At 40.3% G+C, this 10,624-nt stretch overlaps 1 protein-coding gene across 1 annotated transcript in view; it reads left to right on the plus strand.

Annotated features, from left to right (window-relative positions):
• The window catches only part of LOC123031315, an 89,264-nt gene extending 81,064 nt beyond the window's left edge, over nucleotides 1–8,200 (plus strand). Inside the window, exons 10-12 of the mRNA XM_044446145.1 lie at nucleotides 117–264; nucleotides 1,337–1,480; nucleotides 7,749–8,200. Coding sequence (XP_044302080.1) covers nucleotides 117–264; nucleotides 1,337–1,480; nucleotides 7,749–8,200 — 744 coding nt within the window. The remainder of the gene's footprint in view (nucleotides 1–116; nucleotides 265–1,336; nucleotides 1,481–7,748) is intronic.
• The last annotated feature ends 2,424 nt before the right edge of the window (nucleotides 8,201–10,624 follow it).

The raw sequence follows: 10,624 nt of genomic DNA on the forward strand, positions 1-10,624 counted from the left end.
ACTTCCCCTGTACATGTAGAGTTAAGGCTCACAACCAATGGTGAGTCAATAGGAAGAGCTGATCGTTGCTGTTGCTAGTCAGGATCACATACTGTTGTTTCTCCCTTTCTCTCTAGATACTTGCTTTGCAAGCTGAACTTAATTTTCATAGAAATTTCTATAATCTCCAAGTTAAGTACACTGATGCTGTCTTCGAAGGGATAAAACAAGCATACCACACATTTCAAGATAACGTTGCCATGGTTCTCTGTTCACCACTACAGGGTATGTATGTTTCTAGGGACAGCAGCATAAACAAAAATCAGTTTCTAAATATTGATAGGTATTTAAACACTACATATCTGAAAACAGTTGCAATTCAGGAATATTTCTTTTGTTTCTAATTTTATATACGCTTCTAGGGAAGTGATGGCAAACCTTTTAGAGACCGAGTGCCCAAAGTGCAACCCAAAACCCACTTATCGCAAAGTGCCAACACTACAATAAAACCTGAAAACTGAGGTTTTAGTTTAGAAAACAACTCGCAGCTAGTCCAGACAAATGTATATATATATCCGTGGCAGCACACTGACTGGCCATGTGAAAGCAGGTATGAGTTGCAGCTAATGAGTCAAGGCACATGATGTCATAGCCTGGCACCACTACTCCTTTCCGAGCATGCGCATGGCCCCTATGTGTGCTGTTATCCGATGCTCGGCTGAGGTGACTTGGCTCGCGTGCTGGCTCTACGTGCCCACGTGTGCCATAGGTTCGGGACCACTGGCCTGACCCTACCCTTGTGCACTCCCCTAACCTTAATATAGGGATGAAGTTCCATTAAAAAGAGGGCAATTTTGAAAAAGCCTTCCTTGAGTAGCTTTTTCTGCACAGCTCATCATTTCTGCCCAATCTAAATGCATTCCAGCCATCAAAATCATGCCAGGACACCTTGTTTTTCTAACCCTAACCCAGTGATGGCGAACTTTTTAGAACCCAAGTGCCCAAACTGCAACCCAAAACCCACTTATTTATCGCAATGTGCCAACACTGTAATAAAACCCACAAACAGCCAGTCCAAGCAAATGGCAGTGCACTGAGCAGCCATGTGAAAGCTTGCACGAGTTGTGGCTAATGTGTTGCATCTTGTGAGGTCATCGCCTGGCACCGCTGCTCCTTTCCGAGCAGGCGCATGGCTCCTATGTGTGCTGTTATCCAATGCTCGGCTGCTGGGGTGATGCTGGGGCAACTTGGCTCATGTGCTGACAGAAAGGGCTCTGCTTGCCCACTGTGACATGCGTGCCATAGGTTTGCCACCACTGTTCTAGGGTATAGTTGATCATTTTTTCACTTCTTGCAGATGTTCTATCTTCTTATGCAAAACTTAAAACAGAAGCTTCAGAGGATGCTTTGAGAGGCTTTCTCGCTGCTTTTAGAAACAATGCTGAACAGCTCAAATATGCAGTTGAAACTTTGTCTCCACCAGGGAGTCAGCAGTGTGAAGGTAAGAATGTTATTGGTAAAACAGGGAGCTAAAGAGTGCACATGAGAATGTTGGCTTGTTATCTTGTATCTTTTTAAAAAGACATGAAAAGGGAAAGCTCTTTGTCATTCTAAATAACTGGGTTGTCCTTAACTCTTGATAGCTTATGGTTAAATATAAAATAGCTGTTAATGCTTTAAATTTATCTATGTCAAGACAAGAGCAACACTTGGTTTTGATTTGTTCTTTTGCTTTCAATTTATCACATTGAGCAAAATGCAGTAAGCGAAACAAGATTTCTCTAAATAAGTATCATTGTCTCTAAGAACATAAAATACCAAGTCAAAACAATGGGCCATGCACCACTGTTCTTGTCCCCATCCTTCTACAACCTGGTATCCTCCAGAAGTTTTTCACTTCATTTCCCAGCCAGCATGATCATGAATGCTGAAAGAGGAGTCCAAAATATCTGGGGGCACCGGGGTTGGGCAAGGCTGGTTTACACTGATTGGCAGGTTTCAGACATGAAACATGAAGTAACTGCATTCTTGCTAATCTTTTGATCAGATTTCTGGTAGAGGGAGAGAGAATGAAAATCTGATTGCACAACCAATATATTGAATTCTTCTCCCTTACAGAAGGAAACTGCATTTGATAGTATAGACTCAAAGTACAAACGCCAGCATAAATGTCACTTGAACTATGTTTTTTACTTTAAAGTGACCAGTGTAAACTTCTTGCCTTGTAAAGGCAATATATGAGCCTCCGTTGCAGTAGCACATTAAAATTGGCTAGAATCCAAAGAGACACATCCCTGGTTTCTTCTTATGAATACAGACCCCTTCCTTCATAAGGGGCATTCCTTAAAGGGCCACCAAGCAGCCGGGCATAGGTTTACAGAGAATGTAAGGGACTATGTTAAAGAGAGAGCCTGAAAAGACCCTGTCCATTTGTGATAGGGGTCCAGTTTGGGCCTCTTGGAGCCCTACCATTTTCCCAATACACTGGAGGTGGAGGATACATGGCCACATGTAGTCTCCCATGACTTTGGATACAACATCCCCTCCCTCTGCTTCCTCCAGACTGTGGTGCACTGCCAGTTCAGTTTGCCATCATAATTCAGCAGTAAACCACTACGGAGATTCAAAAGTGCCAAATGTAGTTTGCCTTAATTTAATCATGGGCCTTCTGTGTCTCTATAGAGGTTTCCAAGCTGTTGGGACTGGGATGGCAGCAGTGTAGCGTGTGGGAGTTGAGTGGTTAGAAAATGGCATCCATACTGCCAGAAGTCACTTCCATGCACACAGAGGAGTTACCATTCTGTGCTTAGTGAGCATGTCCAGATTTCATTCAATTGTGTTCTAAGTGTCCACTTTCAATTAGAATGTTTTGCTTTCTTCTTAAAGATATTTCTGTACTTCTACAAGACTTTGGATATCCTCAAATCTGCTGAAACTTCCTCTTGATTGTAGATAGTGTCCTTTTGGCGACAGGAGGATTGGCACCTGGAGAACTGAGTTCACTCTTGTTATTTATGATCACAATACATCCCTCATGTTTTGTTTTGTTTGTTTATTTAAAATATTTCTACCCCATCCTACACGAAAATTGTCCTAGGTTGGCTTACAATACTTAGAACAATAAATAAACAACATATATGATAGCAATCAAAAACAAAATGTGACTGTAAATATATTAAAACCAAGTTAAAATTCCTCAGTCCTTAAAATATTGGGTAAATAAAAAGGTTTTTACCTGGTGCCGAAAAGAATGTAAATTTGGCGCCAGGAGAACCTCTCTGGGGAGCACATCATTACTTTATAGACCTATACTTTCTGAAAGAAATGATATGCATCGCCCTCTTTCCTGTACTCCCACCCAACAGCTTTGGAGGCAGGTTAATCAGAGAGATTGTAAGTGGCCATAGATCAGCATCAGGGCCGATCAAGGAATCCAGATCTCTCTGGTCAGAGTTGGCACTCTGTTATTCTGCAGTGGCTTGTGAGACTGACGTGTTATTATTCATTTGGCAACAATTGGTATGTTTTCTCAATGATGAATATAGTTAAATGTTTATTGTTGGATGTATAAAACATCACCAGCTAATGAATATTGTTATCATATCTAAGAGGCATAAATGTTGCATTTTTAAAAAAAACACAGTAGAATGTATCCATGCAGACTGAATTGATACCTTTCCTCTTTCTAAAACATACTGAATTCAGGAATGTAATTGCGTTCATTGGTCATAATTGGAATTACTTTAAAACATTAATATGGTTCTTGACATTTGACTTTTGCTCTAGTAAAACAGAGAGGTGTACATTAGAAGCTGAAACTGCCATTTGTATTTGTACATTTCATATCAGCTAACCCTTCCTATTAGGTATTAATTTTTGCAAATTGGAAAATGTCCTTCTCCCTTTTCTCAAGGACAGAAGACTATATGAATGAAACCAAACAAAACCCAAGCAAATAAAACTTACCCAAGAGCCCTATTCAGTCCAGAATCACAATTGGCTGACTGGTGGTGAAAGGGGTACAGGCACGTAAATCTTACCACTATAGCATAGCAAAGTTGAATATAGACCCATTACATTTCTTTATGCCCAAGTGTCATATTGTTCATCTAACTGTAAGGTTCAGAGAAGTAGCTCTCACTCTGGTGAGTGGGCCTATTTTTGTAAAATACCTACTTTCCTGTGGTGCCAGTCTGCAGGAGATTTCCTGCCTGTCCACAAAAAGCCCTGAGAAAGAAGCCCTTGGGGGGCACAGCACTCTGTGGAGCTAAGCATTGTGGAGGAGCCACAGAGGGGCGGCCGGGCCATGCAGAAAAAGCACACCATCCCACAGCCAGCGTTGCAGCCAGACCCATGCCACGGCATGCGCCAGCCCAGCATTCCAATAGCAGGTTGCGTTGGTGCATCAGAACGCCTGGAAGATGGCTGCACCGCTCACCTCATCAGGCAACACAAGGCAGCTTGGGGCCACTTGCACAGCGCACTGAGGAAACAGGAGTGGTGACAACATTTTCAGAGCTGCACCCGCTCTTCCTGCTTGCTCAGCGCTGCTGCCTTCACCAGGGGAACTGAACTGGTCCTAGCAGGAGGTGGGAGAGAGCTCTGATGTCACTCTGGCATCCAAACATAAAATGCAACCATTGTCACAGTCCTATCACTGGAAAAAGAATATCTGTCTCTAAGTTACAGAGTTATTAAATTGTTACTCGTATTTTCTACCACATATTTGTGCAAAAAGAGCTTTTCAGCCCTGCCACTGATAAAAACCAAACAGAGAAACAGAATGGATGTCCGTGCAGCGCTTCATCTCTTGGAGGCAACACTGCAACCACGACTATCAAGTATTCTTGAAAAGAAGCAACAGCTGATTTCACATTAGCCTTATTTGAATTAAATATTGCTCTCTAAAAATTTCAGTTGTATTTGATTGCATTTAATTTCAATCTTTTATTCTTTTATTAGTATTTTTTACTGCTTGGTTTCTGGTTATTTTAGCAAATTATCATTTTTGGTATTGTATTTAAAAACTAATACACAAAATACTGTATTATGTATGCTTTCTATTTTTGCCTCAGTGATCCCTGAAAAAAAATGTATTTTTTTGGGTCCGCAGCTGTAAAAAGGTTGAAAGGTGCTGCTTTAGGGAAATAGGAATCCAATAGTAATAGTTATGGTAGTAATAGTAGTACTTGTGTTCAGGCTTGTACCTTTAAGACTGGATCAAGGATCTACTTTTGGTGAGAGGAAGGTCTCTGCTTGCAGAAAGTCTCTCTGAACAATTTGGTGGGATCTCCCTCTCCTTCAAACCACAAGCAGATTTCTTGATTCTCTGTGTGGCAGTGTTGGGGAACTTAAGCAGATAGGGAAGTTCATTTCCATGAGCACAGTTCATCCAATATTAATCTGTATTCAGCCCAAAGCATATACATGCCCTGGTGGTGGTTTTGAGTCTGAACAAATAGTTGGTTAAATCCTCCAGCAGTGGAAAGATTTGAGCAGAACTACTGGCTGCTGGTTGGTGCTTAAAGTGCCTGGTGAAATTATCATATTTTCATTTGAGTGCTAAAAGTATTTAACATTCCTGAAAAAGAGGGATGTCTAGAGAAGCGGGGTGCATGTGTGTACTGCTTTTCATCCCAAGGACAGAATTTGACCCAGCGGAGACATAAGCATCAAATATAGATGGAACCACTGCTGGAGAGGGCAGATGGCATGAGGCTGGGTTCACATGCCACAACAAGCAACCCTGCCTGGTTTCCATGGTGCATTTTTGGAGGAGGAAGGCTGGATGTAACTAACAGACAAGTTCAACAGTGTCTAGTTTGACATTAGCATGGTTTCCAACCTCCTTGCTCAGTCCTCCTACTGTTGGCATGTATTTCATCATTCAGTAAACCTGAAATTCATTCCCACACTGGATAATTGGATGGGAACAGCTGCAACTTTTTCTGGAGGACTGTGTGGCAGCTGCTTACCAGGCCAATGGAAACCATGATGCTGGGTTTGGATGATCAGAAAAACCATGGTGAAGCATGGAAATCATAGAACAGACTGTTTCTTATCATCCTTATTATTTTTGTTATTATTTTATTGTTATTTTTATGTTACATTTCTATACTGTAGCTGAAGCTCTGTGGGAGGTTCACAACATTTAAGTCACCCATCCAGATTTCAACCAGGCCCAACCCTGCTTAGCTTTGAAGGCTGGATCAGGCACTTCAGGCTATATAGAAGCTTAGCATGGTTACTAAAAGCCAAACATACTATGCTGAAATACATGATTTGGATGACATGATAGCCTTGCACACAAAGCCATCAGGGCTTGATGTGTCATGTGAACACATGATCCCCCCTCCCCCCCCCACACACAGCTTTTTCTCCAGGAGATTTCTCCTATTTGATCTAGAATATCACTAGATGATGCACATGGGGAGAGGAGGTGAAGTTGCTCATTGTTATTCACATAATGGACACAATCCTTTATCTATATCTGTAGTAGTTGCATAACTTTTTCACTATCTGAAAAATGCCTTCACAAAAAATACTGTGGTTTGAGTATTGTATAGCATTTCTGCAAAAGAAGATGCCCAGGTCTTCTAGGTTTGCTTCAGAAAGTCGGGAACTATGTAGTTCTTTTGTCTGATTTATTTGGAATAGGCTATTTTTAGACAAATCTTTAAAATAGCATTTTGCTATGGAAGCCACAGTCAGTTTTTAAGATTTGTAGATTCACAGATGAGCAAATCCAACATGAAAAAGCAAATCATGTAAGTCTAGTACACTTACTGAATTTTGGAGTAATAAAGAAACTTTCTCAAGTAGTAGAGTCCTTTTGGCTGGTTCCTTACTTTTATATTTATGCAAGCAAACTCTTCTATATCGTAAATTTATTGTTTCAATTTGAAAATGTAGATACAAATTTTTTCTTGGCCAGTATTCCAAACTGAAAGATCAGGTTGTAGTCTAGCAATTGTAGACAATGGTACGGAACATTTTAAAATGTACATGGTCAGATTTACTTGGAGAAAATTTCTTGGGCTCTATACCAGCTGGGTTGGTGGAAGCAAAGATAGAGTCTGGGCAGGGCTGAAACCAAAAGAGGATGGAACCATTTTCTTTCTGCCACTCCCCTTTTCTCCTTGTCTTTCTCTTTGCTCTATTTCTTCCCCCTCACTTTCTTGCCCACAGACCCTCTTTCCTAACCAAAAATTAAGCTTGGGGGAAAAAAGCTCCCATTCATGTGAGGCCTAATTGCCATGTGTGGGGAGTATTTGGGACCATGCATAGGAGAGCTCAACCTGTCCTTGAACAATTTTGATTAAGGAAAAAGCCTCCAATTTGTGCAAATATGAGAATTTTTTTGAAAGTTTAATTGTCATATACTGGATGAGACCAGGGAAGGTTAGGCCATGGACTGGATACAAAGGTGCTGCAGGTATTCCATCCTCATTGTAAGTAATATCCAATACCCTGCCAGTGGCAAATACAAAACCGGAAAGTGCTAACTAGCTGTAGAGTATATTTCTGCATTTATTTCATCATGGAAAGTAACTATGATATGTTTTTTTTAAGGCAGCTGATGAAAAATTCTCTAGCACTGTGCTTTCAAGTTTTTCTAGGTTCATGGTAGTAGTTATTTGCAAGAACTAGATGTTCATTAACAGCTATTTAACACTTTACTAGTATATTCAAGCAGCTTGAAAGCAACTCTCAATTAAGCCATGAATTGTGAAGTTTGACTTCCTGCTTTCTTTTAATTTAATAATAAGGTGGTGAGGCCCTGTCAAGATGTGGAAAAGAGTTCTTCCTATCTTTGGAACGTTCACTCAAAGCCTGTGGGGAACAACGGGATAAAGCAGCAAGAGAAATTGAAACCTTACAAGTAGAAGTGGATCAGGCCTTAGAGACTCTTCAGAATTTAAGGGAACAGAAGATAAAGAAAGCAGAAGCTATGCGGCATGTTTCCAAGCCTGAGGATGGCAGGACAGAAGGAATAGAAGCAAATGTCTTAAATGCACTTTCACCAAACAAGTCTGATACTAATTCCACACCCACATTTCTTCCACAGAGATACAGTTCTTCTGTTGTAAAGAAAGAGTCTACCTTTCCTTCCAAACAGAAGCTAGAATGTTCCAGTGGTTTGACTATACAGCAGAAAGGGAAGCTTCTCCATCGGAGCAAGAGTATGAAGGCCAGTAAAAGGCCATCTTGGCATGATTAGGCATAATAGCTTTGCTGAAGTTCTTGAAGAATGCAGTGGTACAATTCAGTGGAAGTTTTGAGCATGTAGGACTTCAGTGAGGGAACCAGCTATTTCTTTTGGAAATGAATTGTGCCCATTTTTTCAAGAACTTGCAGTGGTGCCTTTGAGAAGTAACAGAAGAAGCCACTGAAATACTCGGTATTGATCACAGTTACATCTACAGCTTTATTGGATGTTTCTTCTCTTTTAGAGCTGATCCACAATTGCAGGAGGTAGCCATGTAGGTATGCCCAAAGCAAATACTGTGACACTGACTTTGAACTTGTTCCATTACTATTTTACAAAAAACATGTTCTTCCTAGGCATGCTTTTCCTGAAAGAAATTCCTGCAACAGGTTTGTTATCTGTAGCAATTCCTAAGCCATATAGAATTCATTTTAAATGGTCTCAGCTACCCAGGAATTATGATTGGTCCCTTGACTTCCTACCCTGCTACAAGTGATATTCTGTGCTGTCATCTTGTGAGATGAGTAAACCTACCCAGAATGATGGAGGAAGGACCAAGAGCAGCATTCAAGATGTTTAACAGTTTTAAGTGCTTTTGAATATTGTTTGTTTAAATTTCAGAAAAATGAGGATGCAGTTAGTAAATTATGAGCATGTAGTATTTTCTTATTGTTTTTAAATAATCATATCTTTTCTAAATCAAATCTACTAAAGTACTGCAGATGAAATGTTTGTGAGAGCTAGTTAATAGATAAAAAAATAGAATACAACCTTCATTGTACAGTTTATTTTGTTCTCTTACCTGATTCAGAATGCAAGGCTTTTGTGTTTGTTTCTTTTCTTTTCACTTTTAATGGGCTGATTAGTCCACTGTGAGTTAAAAAGTGAGTTGTTGTCTCATGGGAACTATCCTGATATAAACCACAGTAAGGCTTTGGCATGTTTGGAGTGCATGCAGACACCATCTGCATACCCAAACCCTGCTTGCATGCTGTCATATCATGTGGGCACAGCAAGTGTGGTTTATGCAAGGGTTTAACCCTCACATAACCTATACTTATCAAGTTGGCTCAGTCTGGCAACCCCTGAGCAAGGGTTGGATATGCAAAGTGGATTCTGTGGGCAGCACAACTCATTGTGAATTAAATAAGTGACATTGATCCAAACTGTGTTATGTCAAGTCTCTATCTGTGACCCTTCTAAGGTAAATGGCCTAAGAGAATCATTGAAAAATTTCAGACATACTTTAGTAACTGTTTGAAGCTAATAAGTGATCTCCAAATGTTCTAGTTTTTAAACCATCATAGGTATTCTGATATCCTTTTCTGTTAAAAACATGTGAAGTGGTTTACAACATGCATAAAAAACAAAATGCTTTTTAAATCCCAGAAAACAGGGAGAACTGGATTTCAGTGTAGAATTTTTTAAACATTCTTGAACAGAGCAGCAGTCCACAAAAGTGGTGATAAAGCCAGCCACCACAAAAGCCTCAGAGAATGAAAATACAACATATTGTCAAAATGATTTCATAAATATGGCATCATCACTTAAAATCCTTCTCTCTGGCCACCACCCATTTACCCTCTGATAGAAGTGGTCCCAGTACCGTAGTTACAAGCTGTTTCGGGCTTTAGTGCTTTCTATAGCTGTTAGTAAAAGTTAGGTGCTTTGGAAATGGTTGATGGAAACAGTGCAGCATTTATATTGTCTTGTGAGAACATTTGGCTTGAAAATAATAGGGATAAAAATTGTCCTCACCCAAACTGAGAGAGGACAGGTGAAAATCTTTGAATGTTCAGGGGGCATTGGGTTCCGCCAATTTGCATGTGTAAAACAGAAGGTGGATGGGGTTTTGGAGAGGTCTCTTTAGGTGATCCTTTTGACATGCCAGTGAATTCCAGTAATGCAGATTGCCTTATTGTGTGGGGAAGCAACTTCTGAATGTTTTATCAAAGTTTTGAGTTGCTGCGTTCTCAGAAACATCCAGAAGTCAGCTGTGCAATGATGAAGGACCCCCCCAACTCTGCTCCTGGATAAACGTGGTTCCAGTTCCTCTGTTAACAGAAAGGTCACATGAATTACTCTAGAACACTTCATGTCATGCCCAAAGCGTATATATGATGCAGGAGCAAGCCCACAATTACATTCCCTATTTTCTTTAAACTGCCTTTCAGAGCACAATTGTCCTCTCAAAATGGTATACAAAATGTAATGAGAGCATAACAATAAACATAACAGGCAGCATCCAATTTAGCCTAGTGCAGGTATAAATTACATTGTGTTATAAGTGACCTCTAGTGCAATGTCAATAACTGACTTCAGCAATGGGTCGTCTCTTCTCCTCTCCTCTCCTCTCTCTTTCTTTTTTGGTAGATGTTTAAAAATAAGGATCAAGAGAGAACATTGAGGCATTCCAGAGAGATACCATGGACACTC

Source organism: Varanus komodoensis, unplaced genomic scaffold (assembly GCF_004798865.1).
Source record: "Varanus komodoensis strain SLA01 unplaced genomic scaffold, ASM479886v1 scaffold5, whole genome shotgun sequence".
In the NCBI taxonomy this organism is placed as follows: Eukaryota; Metazoa; Chordata; class Lepidosauria; order Squamata; family Varanidae; genus Varanus; species Varanus komodoensis.